Source organism: Gavia stellata, chromosome Z (assembly GCF_030936135.1).
Source record: "Gavia stellata isolate bGavSte3 chromosome Z, bGavSte3.hap2, whole genome shotgun sequence".
NCBI classification, from domain to species: Eukaryota; Metazoa; Chordata; class Aves; order Gaviiformes; family Gaviidae; genus Gavia; species Gavia stellata.
The window spans coordinates 51,033,820-51,051,063 of record NC_082637.1 but is presented as its reverse complement, the minus strand read 5'-3'; the positions used below and the strand labels follow the sequence as shown (position 1 = coordinate 51,051,063).

The 17,244-nt window shown below is 43.0% G+C and overlaps 1 protein-coding gene across 1 annotated transcript in view; it reads left to right on the top strand.

The window, feature by feature from the left end:
- ROR2 (receptor tyrosine kinase like orphan receptor 2) overlaps positions 1–10,701 on the top strand; it is a 159,441-nt gene extending 148,740 nt beyond the window's left edge. Inside the window, exons 6-9 of the mRNA XM_059833449.1 lie at positions 1,429–1,743; positions 3,526–3,771; positions 5,450–5,652; positions 7,341–10,701. Coding sequence (XP_059689432.1) covers positions 1,429–1,743; positions 3,526–3,771; positions 5,450–5,652; positions 7,341–8,783 — 2,207 coding nt within the window. The 3' untranslated portion in view covers positions 8,784–10,701. The remainder of the gene's footprint in view (positions 1–1,428; positions 1,744–3,525; positions 3,772–5,449; positions 5,653–7,340) is intronic.
- The last annotated feature ends 6,543 nt before the right edge of the window (positions 10,702–17,244 follow it).

Below are 17,244 nucleotides of genomic sequence, written 5' to 3'. Positions count from 1 at the left end.
CCTGCTGCTCAGTAGGCTTTCAGACCCTCAAGAAAAGATGAAAGTTGTAAAAGGCAAATAACATGAAAATTACCTTGTTTAAACTCCCTATGATCCAGGAGGAAGCAGTTAACGGCCTGCTATGCCACCTGGACACTCACAAGTCTATGGGGCCTGATGGCATCCACCCAAGGGTGTTGAGGGAGCTGGCGGAGGAGCTTGCCAAGCCGCTCTCCATCATTTATCAACAGTCATGGTTAACAGGGGAGGTCTCAGGTGACTGGAGGCTTGCCAACGTGACGCCCATCTACAAGAAGGGCCGGAAGGAGGATCCAGGCACCTACAGGCCTGTCAGCCTGACCTCGGTGCCGGGGAAGATTATGGAGATGTTCATCTTGAGGGCACTCACGGGACACGTGCAGGACAACCAAGGGATCAGGCCCAGCCAGCACGGGTTCATGAAAGGCAGGTCCTGCTTGACCAACCTGATCTCCTTCTATGACCAGGTGACCCCTCTAGTGGGTGAGGGGAAGGCTGTTGACGTTGTCTGCCTGGACTTTAGTAAAGCCTTTGACACTGTCCCCCACAGTATTCTCCTGGAGAAGCTGGCAGCTCGTGGCTTAGTCAGGTGCACTCTTCACTGGGTAAAAAACTGGCTGGACAGCCGAGCCCAGAGAGTCGTGGTGAATGGAGTCAAATCCAGTTGGTGGCCGGTCACAAGCGGAGTCCCCCAGGGCTCAGTTTTGGGGCCCATCTTGTTTAGTATCTTTATCGATGATCTGGATGAGGGGATTGAGTGCTCCCTCAGTAAGTTTGCAGACGACACCAATTTGGGTGGGAGTGTTGATCTGCTCGAGGGTGGGAAGGCTCTGCAGAGGGACCTGGACAGGCTGGATGGATGGGCTGAGGCCAATTGATTGGGCCTGTCATTACAAGAAGGACATTGAGTTGCTGGAGCGTGTCCAGAGAAGGGCAACGAAGCTGGTGAGGGGTCTGGAGCACAAGTCTTATGAGGGAACTGGGGTTGTTCAGTCTGGAGAAGCCTGAGGGGAGACCTTATTGCTCTCTACAATTACCTGAAAGGGGGTTGCAGAGAGGTGGGTCTCTTCTCCCAGATGACATGTGATAGGACAAGAGGAAATGGCCTCCAGTTGCACCAGGGGAGGTTTATACTGGATATTAGGAAAAATTTCTTTATTGACAGAGTGGCCAAGCATTGCAACAGGCTGCCCAGGGAGGTGGTGGAGTCACCATTGCTGGAGGTGTTAAAAAAATGTGTAGACATGGTACTGTGGGACATGGTTTAGTGGGCATGGTGGTGTTTGGTGGATGGTCAGACTTGATGATCTTACAGGTCTTTTCCAGCCTTAATGGTTCTGTGATTCTGTGATTCTGTTTCTCATGCTTTTTGTGAATTAATACTTAAGCAGTATTTTTGTTCCTTTCCAGCCGCATTTACCATGATTGGCACTTCCACACATTTGTCCGATCAGTGCTCACAGTTCGCTATACCATCCTTCTGCCACTTCGTGTTTCCCCTGTGTGATGAGCGCTCTCGGACCCCTAAGCCAAGGGAGCTGTGCCGGGATGAATGTGAAGTTCTGGAGAATGATCTCTGTAGGCAGGAGTACAACATTGCTAGGTCAAACCCCCTCATCTTGATGCAGCTACAGTTGCCTAAGTGTGAGGATCTCCCACGACCTGACACCTTGGAAGCTGCCAACTGCATAAGGATCGGGATCCCTGTGGAGAGACTCAGCCGGTGTAAGTCTAGGTGTTTCATCACTGGGAAAAAGTAGGGTTTGTTGCTTCCTCAGGTTGAGTCTGAGAGAAAATATTTTATCAGTCATCTTTTTGCAAAGAAAGTACTGCTATACTGGATGCTACTACTTTTTATCATGTTAATACTGACCATAATCTTGCACTGTTGTAAGGTATAGTTAGGATGGCGAGGAAGTTTAAAGGATGCTTCTTAGTACTGAAAAGGGTTATATCAACCACCCTGGGCTATAAAACTCTGTGTTCACACAACCGATTTGACTCAGATTTGCGAGGGGCAGCAATGCGTTGCAGGCTTCCTTTCCCACATGCCTGCCCCGACCTCTGGCTCAGTCCTTGCCTTTCTGGATGAGTCCCCCCATATAGCTATTTGTCAGTTATGTTTACCTATCAACAAACCTCAAATAGGTTATGGAAGCTTCACTGGAACAATCTGTTAAGAAATTAAACTTTTAATGTTCATTCTTTCTATATAGAAATCCACAAGAATATTAATCCTGTAAATTGAGCATGGAATTTCATTGTCTTTCTTCACCCACACAGGATGGGTGAAAACATTGATCTTGCTTTCGTGAATTTGTATGTGCATCCAGGGGTAGAAGGCTGTTCCGTTGTCAGTAATTATGTGCTGACAATTTTTCTGCCAACTCCATTTCCTAGCCATTAATCACCACCCCCTACAACATTCAACAAGGAAGCTCCAAGAGACTAAAGATGTTTGAAGTTCAAAGTGTAATAAAATTATTCTGAATATCCATCGTCTGAACCTACAGTTAGGAGCAGGGTCATGGCATAACGGTGGGCATGGAAGACTAGCTGTGTGCTAGTAAGGCAATAGTCTACTGTAGCTGAGAAGCAGAAATAACTGAGAAAATGATGACAGAGACAAATCAGCCAGGGAAAAGGTATCAAACAAAAGGAATGAGAATAAAAACAACAAAAAGTCTTGCAAAAGTCATTGCAAAAGTCATCTGTGATCCTCAGAGCCAGCAGTGCTCCTCTGGTGGAACAGCTGTGGCCTGAGTACCCTGGGGGTTTGGAGGAAGGGCTTTGAGTGAACTGGATTCCTGAGGGCTGGGGAGGGGCACTCCCAAAAATGGAGAAGGTAATGTTGCAAACATGCAGAAAAATGCATAATTCAATTCAGGTGATACATATGGGAGACAAGCACTCAAAAAGTATGAAGAGAGGATAGCAGCAAAACAGAGAGAGAATAAAGATAAGAATTCAGCAGATATGAAAGGGATGTATCTAAAGAGAAGACAATCCTGAATCCCTTCCTTCTAAAGAGCAAAAGGAAAAAATTGGCAAGAGGCATTAGAAAAAGCAGCACTAATTTCTTTAGGAAGTGAGCGGTGTGAAGAAGAGAGGAAGATTATGAGAAATAAAAGTGATGGGAAGTTTACACTGTTGGCATCTGAAGACTTTTCCTGAAGTGAAACTCATACCTCTAATTTAATTTATCGTGTCCTGTATCTAAATGTCCATACATGCTCCTCAGTATCAACTTGCATTCAGAGTTACCAAATATTGGTATGTGTAGCCATAGAGCTGAGACAGACCAGGGCAGAATCCAAAAATAACTGAGTGTAAGAGTACAGTACTCGCAGAACTGAAATTTCAAAACACACAGCTTTCATTTAAATCCTGAAGTACCTAAATTCAAGTACTTTGTGCATACGTGGTCTATGTACTTCAACCCTTTTGGTCTTGCTGGCTCTTGACTGTTTCGTTATTTACAAGATTTTGTCAAACCTTGTGTTGCAGATCATCAGTGCTACAATGGTTCTGGAGCAGACTACAGAGGGACGGTCAGCATTACGAAGTCTGGCCACACTTGCCAACTCTGGGACTCCCAGAGTCCCCACAGCCATGATCTGACAAGCGCACAGTTTCCAGAGCTAGGTGGAGGACATGCATATTGCCGAAATCCTGGAGGTCAGATGGATGGGCCCTGGTGTTTTACAAAGAATAAAAACGTACGCATGGAACTGTGTGACATACCTTCTTGTAGTATGTATTCCCTTTCTTTTTTCCACCACTACTGTCCTAAATTCTGTGTAATTTTGAATGTTCCCTATTTTTACAAGTACAATTCACTTACAGTTATGTTTTCAAATGTTTCACTTGCTGTAATGCGGATCCCTTGTTTTGTGTTGTAGGCATTTAATATTTTCTGGAGATCAGAGCTTGTAACTAAGATATTGTGATATTTTTTATTACGTATTGGGTGCTTAAGATGAGATAATAATTAACGATACTGCTGCAGTTTGTGTTCTGACTTGCCAAATGCCAGACGTGGCATGGTTATCACCTGTATGTGTTTGGTTTGCTCACACTACTCGGTGGTATATTGCTTTCGCTCTGTATGGCATCTTGGAGGCAGCAAGGATTTTCAGATCCTGTAGAGGGAGATACAGCACCATGCTTGGTTGGAAGGAAACCGTGTGAAGCGCAGAAGCAGAGATGTCATACAACAGATGACCTTATCAGAAAAGTCCTACACTATCTGCTAGTGGCTCTGTACTGCACAACTGATAGCAAAAATAAAAAGCACAGCTCTCGGAGCTGAATACTGTCCCACTCACTTCCTTGTATTGGTACGGCCTTCACTCTAGAGCTGTTATGGTGGTAACAGTCTTTGGACACGACAAAGCAACTTAATACTGTGCTTCATTAGGAAGAAAAGCATGTTTCCTGCAGCAACAGATGTATCATGGAAGCCAGAAAAGTGGTTTTGTTGCAGATTGCCTGGATATTTAAGAGTGCTCAAAGTTGATATGAAATTTCTTAGTTACTTCACTTTTTTACGGTAACATGATTTGACATTCATAATAAATTTCTATGTTGCATGTAACATGGTGTAAATATAACACTGGGATGTGGTTGTGGTGAAAGCAGTAGCCACAAATAGCACAACCACGGATTGCAGAAAACCTCCCAGGCAGTTCCAATGAACATTTTGGACATCACTATGCCAAGTATCAAGAAAAAAGCATTTTAGGAAGGTTCCAGAACAGTCTTATTAAGTGTATTGATGGCTTTCTCACATCTATCTTGCTGTAACATAAAAGCACTTTAACTCTATTAAGGAGAGAATAAATAATATCTCTGCCAGTGAGAAGTGAGATTTATTTTATTCTGCACAAAAGTAGTACCAGTGGAGGTAAGAAGTGGGCAAACTGCTGATGAAATGGCTGAAGTTGGGCGAGAAGGCCAGACTGCAATGTTGTGCTGTGGTTTGTCATGTTGAGTTCACTGCTTTATATACTGTGATAAAGAATACTCACTTGTTTTTTATCCCCTGAACAAAAAAATGCAATGATGTTCTGGTCTATGTTCTGCAGTTTCCACAACCAGAAGCCTCAAAAATAAAGTGAAATAAACTAGATACTGTTACAGTCAACACATTAAATGTGGGACTTCTAGTTTATCTTCATACTGCTAGTTGCTATGTCCATTCAAACTTCTTTGAAATATTTCATGGAAAGTTATGGAGAAGGGGGAGAGGGTAATGTGACTTCTGTTTTCAAGCTATACGAGTTTACTTTTTGTTTAAAATATAGTGTTCATAATCATACAGTAGTTTGGGTTTGTTTGGGTTTTTTTGGGGTTGTTTTTTTTTTTTGCATTACTATCGAATGCATTAAAAATACTTATTGCAAACAATGAACATTTCCGTGCCTGACAGGTCCACGTGACAACAGTAAAATGGGAATCCTCTACATCCTGGTTCCCAGCATAGCCATCCCTCTGGTTATCGCCTGCCTTTTCTTCCTGGTCTGTATGTGCAGAAACAAGCAGAAGGCATCTGCTGCTACACCACAGCGCCGCCAGCTGATGGCATCTCCTAGCCAGGACATGGAAATGCCACTCATTAATCAACACAAACAGGTATTTTCTCCAGAATTTGCTTAGGCTACATATTTCCAAAGTGTTGTGATTTTCAGTGTCTCAGGTTGTCGGTGTTCAAACTGAGCCGTGTTTCAAGGGACCTAATTTTCATACTGTGCTGGCCATCTGCTTCAGTGAAAACCACGTCTTGCACTCACTAGCTGTATTTAGAAATCCTGGCCTTGGGCAACAGCTTTCAGGACAAAGTATTTTATGACATTTGCGCTTAACTGTCATCCCCATTCTGCCTGTTGTCTCAGTGACTGGAAATGTTGTTATTTCTGCCCCAGTCTTCAGCCTCCAGGTCATTTTTGCTCCCGGTAACAATGTGGATGGTTTGCTTGTTTAAAGCAGGATGCACGGTGGGGTTTCTTGTCTAATCTGTCGGCTCAGTCTGCTGGTATTCTGAATCACCACCAAGTGGGGAGCTGAGCCGGGGTGCAACATGTTTCTAAGGCTGTGCATCACAAAGGACAGTGAAACGAAAGCGGCTTTGAACTTCTGTCTACAGATCTCATCTCCTGCATATGATTTTCTGGGTCAACTAACTGATCTCTGAGCTAAAATCCTGTTCATAGCTCATATTGAATTTTTAATCACAGCATTTACAAGATGCAAGCTCTAAAAAACAATGCTCAGTCTGGAATGATTGGCAACATCTGTTGAGGAACCTGTAGAATATTTGTGGGATATTACCAATTGTAACAAATTGTATTGATTTTGTGTGATAAGGGGGAGGTTTAACAGCTGAGTCTGACCTGTGCTGGAAACTGTCTGGTCCAGTTCACAGTCTGTTGGCCACTAAAATCAGAACTTGTTCCTAAATCACGTGTTAAAGCCTCTTTCCAGCCTGCCCTGCACCCTCCTGCTGCAGTGCCCTGTGTGTGAAGCTGTGCCAGCTGCAACTGGCTCAGTCGAGGACTCCTCCAGCCCGTGCTGGTCAGCACAGGCTCATTAGATCACTGTCACAAACTCCCTTGCCTTCCCTGCCAGGGGGGAGGCTCTGGGGATTTCTCACCCTTGGCTTTGCCACCTTTTCCTTCATGTACCGGAGAGAAATTCCTTCTTCCTTCTGCTCCTCTTCCACCTGCCTCTTCATCAGAGCTGGCACAAGGTTTCTCAGCAGGGGTACTGTGTACTGCTACCCACAGGCAGGGGCCGTTCCTCCAGTGTAATGGAGGAGAAAGGGCATATCTGCTACTGCAAAACCGAAAGAGAAAGGTTTTGTTCCTCCTTCTGCTGGAAGGGATGTTTCAGTTCACCCCAAGGCTGCCACCACCTCAGCCAGTTCCCACAGCTTTTCTGACAGATCTCCAGTGGGCACCTCTGGGCAGAGCTGTAGGGCAAGTGCAGCTGTAGTTAATAGATGTCATCGTTTGCCAAATTTACTCTGAACCAATTATTCATTTAGTTTGCAGGAAATATGGTTGCTCCTTTGTAAAAATAATTATAGTCATCATCTCGCAGCATAATTCAATTTACACTTCTGATAATAGTATAACTCATTTCAAGGTTAACTGTAAAATCAATATACTGATGTGAATATACAAAAAGCTGAAAAGTCATTTTGGCCCCATTTATCTTCCATTTGGTGCATCTAACCACTGGAACTTTTCTTTAATAAGAAACTCTGTTGTTTAGAAAACATCATGATTTTTTACTGACTTACCTTCTTTACTTCATTTCAGGCTAAACTTAAAGAAATCAATCTGTCCACTGTGCGGTTTATGGAGGAACTAGGAGAGGAGAGATTTGGCAAGGTCTACAAGGGGCATCTTTTTGGTACAGCACCAGGTGAACAGACACAAGCTGTTGCTATCAAGACACTCAAAGACAAAGCAGAACTGGCTCTTCGGGAAGAATTCAAACATGAGGCAATGATGAGATCACGATTACAGCACCCAAACATTGTTTGTTTGCTGGGAATAGTGACGAAGGAACAACCTATAAGCATGATTTTTAGTTATTGTTCCCACAGTGACCTCCATGAATTCTTGGTGATGAGATCTCCCCATTCGGATGTTGGCAGCACTGATGATGACAAGACAGTAAAATCCACACTGGAACCAGCAGACTTTTTCCATATTGTGACTCAGATAGCTGCAGGAATGGAATATCTTTCAAGCCACCATGTTGTCCACAAGGACTTGGCCACTAGAAATATACTGGTGTTTGATAAACTGAATGTGAAAATATCCGATTTAGGCCTTTTCAGGGAAGTTTACGCTGCTGATTACTACAAACTGATGGGAAATTCCCTTCTTCCTATCCGGTGGATGTCCCCTGAGGCTATTATGTATGGCAAGTTTTCTATTGATTCGGATATATGGTCATATGGAGTTGTGTTGTGGGAAGTTTTCAGCTATGGCCTGCAGCCTTACTGTGGTTATTCTAACCAGGATGTCATTGAGATGATCAGGAACCGACAGGTTTTGCCATGTCCTGACGACTGCCCCACATGGATATACACTTTGATGTTGGAGTGTTGGAATGAATTTCCCAACAGAAGACCAAGATTTAAAGATATACACAACAGACTAAGAACATGGGGAAACCTTTCTAATTACAACAGCTCAGCGCAAACCTCTGGGGCAAGCAACACCACGCAAACAAGTTCTCTCAGCACAAGCCCTGTTAGCAACATCAGCAATGCTAGGTACATTGGACCAAAGCAGAAAACTCCAGCTTTCCCTCAACCACAGTTCATACAAATGAAAGGGCAGATGAGACCGATGGTCCCACCTCCTCAACTTTACATTCCAGTCAATGGTTACCAGCCAATGCCTGCCTATGGCGCTTACTTGCCAAATTTTTATCCTGTCCAGATTCCAATGCAAATGGCTCCTCAGCAAATTCCTTCCCAGATTATTCCCAAACCAGGCTCCCACCACAGCGGGAGCGGATCTACCAGCACAGGCTATGTAACAACGGCGCCTTCTAATGCGTCGGTGGCCGACAGGGCTGCTCTGCTTTCGGAGGGCACGGATGACACACACAATGGAACAGAAGATATCACCCAGAATCCTGTCCAGGAGGAGGAGGAAGAGGAGGGCTCTGTGCCTGAAACAGAATTGCTGGGCGATAATGACACACTTCAGATGGACGAAGCAGAAATTCAATCAGAAGCCTAAGGAATTTGGCCTCATTTCTAAGAATTTCACATCACTTCCATGAATGGATACTGTAGATCCTCAGGCTTTATAGCAGTGATTCTGATCTGACTAAAAGAAACAAAACTAAAAAACCTACACCCGCATAAAGTGCAGCAGTAATGACATAATGGGTTTATTGACCATTGCCACCATCAGATTTTGCAAATATGATGGTATAGAATTGCTGGGTTTAATCTTTTTTACTGTCCTATAGTTCTTGAGGGAAGCTGCTTTTCAGTTATGTACTGTTGCTGTGCAACATATTGCAGAGTAGCATTGCACATCATGTATATCATGATATATGAGTGTAATGTTAGTGAATTATGCTTAAACCAATAACACAAAAAGGAATCCAACTATGGTTGCAGAATTGCTCTGAGCATAAAGAAGTGCCCTGGATGTGATGGACAGCTTAGTTTATAGTATTTATCTCTTTGATATAATGGACACAAGATTGTTGTTTGCTTTTTGAGTCTGAAAAAATAACAAGTTGAGAATACTGATCCTTGTTTGTATTACCATAACCAGAAAAGTAGGGAAACTGAACATAAAATTGGCTGTGCTGAGTCAGACCATGGGTCTGTCCAGCCCAGTAGCATGTCCTGAAAGGCCATCGATGATGTCTGCCCAGGGAAGACTGCAAGGGCAATTTCCCTTGTAGAATTTCCCCAGGGTATTTCCCCAGCCTCCAGCAATTTGTGGCTTAGGGACTTCCCAAGCCAGAAGTGGATTTTTTTTCTGTTTAATAGTCCTGGATGGAATTTTCTACTATGAATTTATGCAAATGATTCTGAACCCATATAAACTTATAGCATCCACAACATCCTGTGGAATAACATGAGAGGAGAGAGGATGGCTTTCTTTCATCATTCCCAATGAATGACTGTGACAGAAGCTTCCAAATGAGATCGTCTGACTGCATTTGTGGATGAAAGTATTCCTTCTCTGCTGTGTATTTTCAGCAGCAAGCAGCCTTAATACACTGTTAACCAAAAATGGGGATATTGTAGGGGATATTGTAGGTGTGCACTAACTTAACAATCCAACTTTAATTGCATATTGGTTATCAAGTACAGAAAAGGACTGCACATGTATGTTCCCACATTGTAAAAGTGTTGGGTTTGGTGTGGGGTTATAGAGTTACTTGATTTACCGCAATTACTGCTGGATTGCATGTGAAACCATGTTTTTTCCTGCCTCTTTAGTGAAAATGAATCTTTGAACTTTAGAAGACCAAAATAAGCAATACTGTACAAAGTGCTGGTTTTGTGCTTCTATTTGCAGGATGAATCATGTACAGACCTTTAAATGTAATTTATGTTTTACCACATTTTATATACTTTTTTTCATTGAAATATTTGGATTTTTGAATGAATGACTTTATAACTTAACCATTTACAATATTCACATGTGGTGCAGTTTTATTGTATTGCTGTTCCATTTTGTTAAACACGCAGACAGGTCCATACATTTCAAGACCCTTTCTGTAATACAAGCAATACACATTCTCATTGTAGCATTGTAGCCAACACACACTATAGCTATAAGTTGTACATCCAACATGGAGAATTCAATAAAGTGATGCAAAAAGTATGATTAAGTATGTTATCTTTATAGTTCCTACAGCCGCTGTTTTGTTATGGTACTTTGTGGATATAGAAATTGACACAGTTCCTTATGTTCCAGGTTTCATACCTGAAATGCAACTTTTTATTTTATTACATTGGGATTCACTTGTAAGTGGTGTATCATTGTGATCTACACCCTGTGTTCATGGTATGGCAGCATTACTTGTTTCCAGCATTTCACCTGGATTTGGAAATGCACTGGTAGGAATAAAATATGAAAGCTTTATTACTTGTGTTAATATAATGCAGCTTTGGGTGCTATTACTAAATAAAGGATAAATAAATAAAAAGAAGTGAAGTTTATTTACTTTAAGTTCTTTGTTTCTTTTAGGTTTCATGTTTTCAGATTAATGAACTTCATTAATCAACTACATTAGCTTCCTTTGCTAACTTACTGCCTGAAAAATGGAGAGTGAGTGGTCCAGTTACATCACAGATGCGTCAGTGAGAGAAGAGATATAATGAACGAACAAGTGGCAGTCAACGGAAGCTTCTGTACAGCACTGCCTGAAGTTCAGCCCATTTCTGACAGTCAAAGAACATTATAACTTTCGGTGCTTTGGGTGCAGTTTGGGAAACTCCTAATTCCCTTCTTCAAGCCTCATAAATTCAAGTCTATAGATCACTATAGTCAGAAAAAAAACGACAGACTCTCATACTGCCTTTCCTATCCCCACTAGGGTGTGGATGCACTCTCAAAGTGACGGTAGAGGAATGGTATACGATTCTCTAGGTCAGCCTTGGTGATACACACAGTAACGCAGAGGGGTTTTCTCCCCTTTTGATGTGGACGCACTTCCTTGAGCTGCCACGATCGGAGCCATGATGGCATGCAAACACATCATCTGCGGCTCAGGTGAGCACCTCTGCACAAGTGGTTACCACTACCAACATGTTAGTGGCTACTGTAAGTCATATGGATTAGCAATAACTTGTTGCTCTGCAACTCCCCAGGCTACTCCCCCCATGATACCTGCTGCAAAGACCCAGCCAGAGTCAGAATCTGCCTTTCCTCTTCAAGACTTGGAAGCAAGGCCAAGGAAGAGCAGGGAAGGGATGTGGCAGTAAGTGGACAGGACAAGGTTGTAAGGTGGGAATAGGGGAGGGAAGGGTTGGGTCTGGGACGCAGCAAAGCCAGCACAATGCTGCTCACTAAGGCATGCAAAATTACTTCTTCCTGCCAGGGCTAGCAAAGCTGGAGCTTGTCCTGATGGCAGAACAACTTTTCTAGGCAACAAATATATGTCTGGATGGCCAGGAGAGGGCAAGGTTGTTTTGAGAAGACTGTGGAATGTTTCAAAACTATTCTCTTGCCTCTTCCTTGTTCCCTACTCTGCTTCAGCCAACATGAACTTCCTAAGAAGACAGGGACTGACCTTTAGAAAAATGGATAGAGCAGTGGTAGTGTCCACAGCAGCCCACTGATGAGGCAGGAGGCTGTGGCTGACAGAGACTGCCTCTTCCCCACCTCCAGAGGTATATGACACAGGACCTGGTGTATGCCCTCTTCCTGCCCATCCCAACTGGTTTAGCTGTCCTCACTCGAGCCCAGCTCTCTGATATGGTGCAGCTGTCTGATCTTGGCTCAGACTGTTGTGAAGAACAAGCTGTTGGAGAAAGAGGTGGAAGGAGCCCTGGTGGCATCAACCTCTTCTGTTATGCGCAGCCTATGGCTGCAGAGCACGAAAATTCTCCTGGGACTCACCTCAGGGCAGGGTAAAGCATTCCTGTGCTGAATAGGTCCCTGGCAGGGCTGGAGATCAGCCCAGCATCAGCAAGCCTGAAGGTCTGCACTGCCCATATTCATGAGCCCTGGTGAGCAAGAGGTGAAACATGAGGCAGGAGGACTTTGGGTGTGGCACAGTCACAAGTGCCAAGGCAAAGTCTTGATCCATGACAGGACTTTCTTAGGGTTCATGTGTCCCAGATCATAAAGAACCAAAGGCCTATAGGATCCAACAGGCCCTTGGTCAACCAAGCATCTGCCTGGGCCTGAAAACAAGTGTGGGTCCCTGTTTGCAAAACCATATAGGGTAGATGGGGAATGGATTTGCAATCACAGGGCAGGGAATATGGGAATGGTCCATAGTCTGAGCGGGAAAACTAAGTGACTGTAGATGTGCACACCTCCTCCACCATGCTCGTGCAGCCTGGCAAGAACACCAATCTGAATCCCGTTCTGATATTGTCCGAGATCTGGGTTATTGGAGGGTGTTTTCATCTCTTTACCCATTGGGACTATAGGGAATACGAAATTATAAATAGTGCAGTATAAACAGCTGTGTAAGAACAGAGGATTCACTCACAGTGCAATCTGATTAGTACAAATAGGCCTTATTATTACAAGCTTTGATAGGCAGCTTCATTATTTCACCTTCATCTAAATGTCACTACTCTCAGTTTCATCTAATGATTTCCCTAAAGGCTGATCCAGAAGAACGTACTCCCTGTGGAGACACGAATCCTTTGCTTCCTGTATCTGCCATGGTTATGAACATCGTAAGTCAAAGAGAAATTACTTCATAGTAACAGCACCTCAAACTTTTGTTAGAGATACGAATTTGAATTTGTTTCTCACTTATTATGTAAGGAGTTCATTAGCTGTCACTTGCTTCTGTGTTCAGAGGAATCACCTCACTTTGACTGTGTGGGAATGAAGGGAAGTGGTCTGATGCTTTCTGGGAGATTGCTCAGGGACACTTGTTGAGTTGGAGCACTCTCAAACGGTGTCAGACTTTGAGGTGTTTGCCAAAACAATGTAGGGATGAAACACCCAGCTGCAAGCACAGTTGTATCTTTAAATAAAGCCACACTTTACTGTTTTCAAGTCATAGTTTGACCCTGCATAGACAGTAACTCTCTGTTTCTAGGCAGGCAAACTCTACCACAAACTGTTCTCAAAACCAGCATTTCAGTTACCCAAAATATGAAGAAAAAATCCACTGGCAAAACCATCCTCTATTTGAGGAAAGGGACTAAATTCATATTGTAGGGAACAATGTGTGTTACTGTTCTATAAATAAATCTATGAAATGTTAGTGGAATGGTAGAACTCAAGTTTTGGGGATTTTCTCAGGCACTGGGAAAAGGGTATTAGAATATTAGACTAGTGGCATACAGCATGAATAATGTCATGGCTCAATGAATGAGGTTTTGTTATATCTTATTAGAAAACTGAATTTTGGTCTCATTTTTTCAAAAGTGACTATGTGTAATCTTTCAGTTTTGCCCACTTTGCAGATATGACAAGTTGTTGGCTCCTTCAATCGGCAGTATGAGGTCTGAGCAATCTAGGGATTATCAAACAATACTAAATGTGCTCAGCTGGCAAGATAAACCAAGTCCATGATACCCTGATCAGGCGGATCTTTGTCTAGACCAAAACGTACTGTAGGATAGATGGTTCGGCAGGGTTTCCTTTCCAGAAAAATGCTGTAAAAACATTTTGCACCTAATATTCCTGTCTTGCCCTATGTTTGATGTTGAAGAGTAGTAGTGTCTGAACTTTATAGCCGCTGCTCCTCCTTGATAGATACACAGTGGGGTCTCCAGACACTGGGTTCCTGCTGCAGAAGGCTGGGCCCCGTGGCTTACTTTGTGACCTCAAGTAGAAGGCAAACACTGCTTGTGCAAGTGCGCATGCATACCTGTTCTTGGAAGAAAAAATATCCTGGAATATAAGGCAATAGCTCTGTGTTCAGGGTCAAATGAAACGTGTGTGTGTGCACGCACGTACATGTGTATGTACACATATACACGTGTACGTACACACACATACATACAGACATGAAATAGCAAGGGGCAATGCGTATTCAGATAATTGCTGTTCATTAGGAGGTGTTTTTACCTTTGTCCTCTGTGCAATATGCAGATGCTCCAGGGCTGTGTGAGGTCTTTTGCAGCTCTGAATCCAAACCCAGTTCCTCCTAGTGTGAAGTGAAGTCCTTCCCTGGCACTGCTTCCAGCCAGTCACAGCACTCGGTGCTGTGCCAGCAGAAGACTCACGGGGCAAGCCTGGCACAAGGAATCCCCTAGCAGCACCCATGGGGCACTGCCCCCATGTAGGACTTGCAGAGGGGGTTGTCACTGTCACAGTTACGCTCCTGCTCTCCCTCCCAACACCTGTGCTGAGGGTCTCAGAGCTCTCCCTGACCCAGGCCCCATCCAGTTGCTTTAAATAAAAAACATGGGTCTAAATCTTAGCTGAATACTGCAAGATTGCACAAGCAGGGGGAAGTAATATAACTGAGGTTATGGCAGAAGCTGGAAATAGTATGGGGTTCACAGGGCTGTAAATCTCCAGGAGAGTCGGAATTTAAAATAATACGATACTGAGGGAACGCAGAATCCGATGTAGCTACTTCTCATTTCTATTGATCTAAAAGAGGAACTTTACTTTATCTCAATTACAGTGTACCTGATGGTTTAACTGTTCTTTTTACGACCTGTGTCTAAAACTACAAATAACCCATCTGTTCAGTAGGTTCTTTTGTTAACTCTAAAAATGGTGGAATTAGGGGGAAAAATTAGATTTAAATTACTGCATTCATTTAATTGAATGTTTGTTTCCATGCACCATGTAATGAATAATCATCATGGATATTTACAGAAAGTGCTTTTGTTGCCACATATTTTAAATTTGTTACAGAAGAAGATATTTTTGTAGGAGCCACCCTCCACATAGATTTTTTGCAAATTTATTTTCAGACTACTAAAGTAGTCACTGGAGATGTTGGGAGCTGTTGTGATTTTGATTCATAACAATCAATTTCAACAATCTTATGAAGTAATTCAACTCTAATTCTTAGTCTGCTTTAGAGGTAACTATTTGATATACATCACCACTGACAAATGAAAGGAATTCCTTTCAGAACCACGAAAGACATTGTAATTAACAGATGGGATGGTCGGTAGGAAAATAGGCAGCAAACTAAAGAAGTAATTGACCACACAGGGACTGTCTCTAAGTCATTTAAAACCAGAAGCATTTCAGGTGCATAGCATTAATTTAATTTAGATGTAACATGATTTCAGCTGAGGCTGATTATTCCCAAAAGTAGTCCGAGGTTTTACAGCTATGGTAAAGATCTTTGTCTTGCTTTGTCATTAATCCTATGAATACGTTTTTTCATAACTTGATGTGGTTTACCATTTAATTACTTTCATATCAGATTTAAATTAAATATATATCTGAGATGTAACCTGAAATGTTGGGAGTAATATCTTGTAAGAGAGCTAATAGCCACATGCTTTTCATACCAAGGAGGGGATGTTGTGTTCCAGTTTTTCCCACTATCTCGTTTCCACAACAAATGCATGTCTCCTTAGTGTATCTTTTTGCTCCCAGCTCAGTTAGCTGACCATTTCGGTACAAATTACTGAGGAGGCATTTCAAATTATACACTGTTAACACTGAGAGAAAATTGGGAATAAAGAATATGTTTCTTTATGAAGCGAAGGTATTTCATGCTGTCTTTGCTTCCTCTGTTCCTTGTTCCTTTAAGACATTCCTCGCCCTTGCCCTCCGTTGGGTATTTCTCAGAGGACAACCACAGCATTCACTAATGCATTTCCTCTACTTGAAATACTGTCCTCTAAAGGCAGACTAAAAGACACAGTTTATGTATTTATAAATAGGTATGTTTATGAACGAACTCAGTCTTGACATGTTGAAAAGCATGCAGTGGTAAAAGTGTGAGGACTTTGTTGTTCACTAACTTGCAAACTCAAACAATCCCAAATGAAAGGGTGTATGGAGGCAAGGTCTTCAGTTCTCAATGCAAGTTCACTACTGACTTTGCTGTGGCCTGCACTTTTGCATCCTATAGAACATAAGTGCTGGCTTTTCATCAACATTCTGCAATGTCTTTGCTTATAATTAGTGAATATTTTTGTAATTTCTTTACCCATTCTCTTATCCAGGTATTTGATGTAAGCAGTTCAACTCTTAACAGCCCTCTGCTGTTGGTGTCAGTTAAGGCTGCTTTTGAGGAAAGAGCTACCACACATTAAAAGAAGCGAATCCACCCAAACCAATGCAGAATTAACTTACGAAGCAGATGGGATGCTCTAAGCTCAGGCCTCCTCCTAGCTCTAGGACACCCAGCAAAAGCCACAGGAGGGAATGGTGTGAGTCCTCCTTACCCCCCTCAACCTCAAGCTGGTCATTTTGGCTGACTCCGTGTTGGAGGTGCTAAGCTACTGACTTAGCGCCGGAGGCGGGCAGGAGCCTCGTGTTGAAAGCTGGTGCTGAACTGGTGAAGGTGGCAGTCTTCTAAACTGCCCTAAGCAGACTCAAAGCTATGGGCCTAGTTAGGCTGAGCATTTTTCCTAACCGTGTTTGTCTGAGAAGTGGGGCTAATTCTGGACTGATGCCCACCTCTGTCACTGGCACCGTGTGGGACCCCGTGTAAGTTATTTAGGTTTCTGTTGTTGCTTCTCTTGTAAACAACAAAATTGCTGGTGCTTCATACAGGTATTTTGAGGGGAAACTCATGAGGTATAAAGGAATTCGTACGGCAGACAAACTTAGCAGCCTGATGGTACGTTACGCTTCATGCTAGATACAGCATGAAGGCATTACAAAAAGACATCTTCTGCTCCTCAGAAGATGATTGTATTAACTGGCTGAGGGGTTCCTGGGCTTGGTGCAGGCTACCTGACTAGATGAGCACTTCTGGGGGGGACATTGGACTGAAATGAGTAGGTGCATCTTATAATGACAAATGGTCTTGAGGCCTGAACCAAAGCTCCTTGAAGTCACTGGGAAAAACTTCAAAGGGTTTTGGATTAAGGCCATAAGAAAAGTTCAT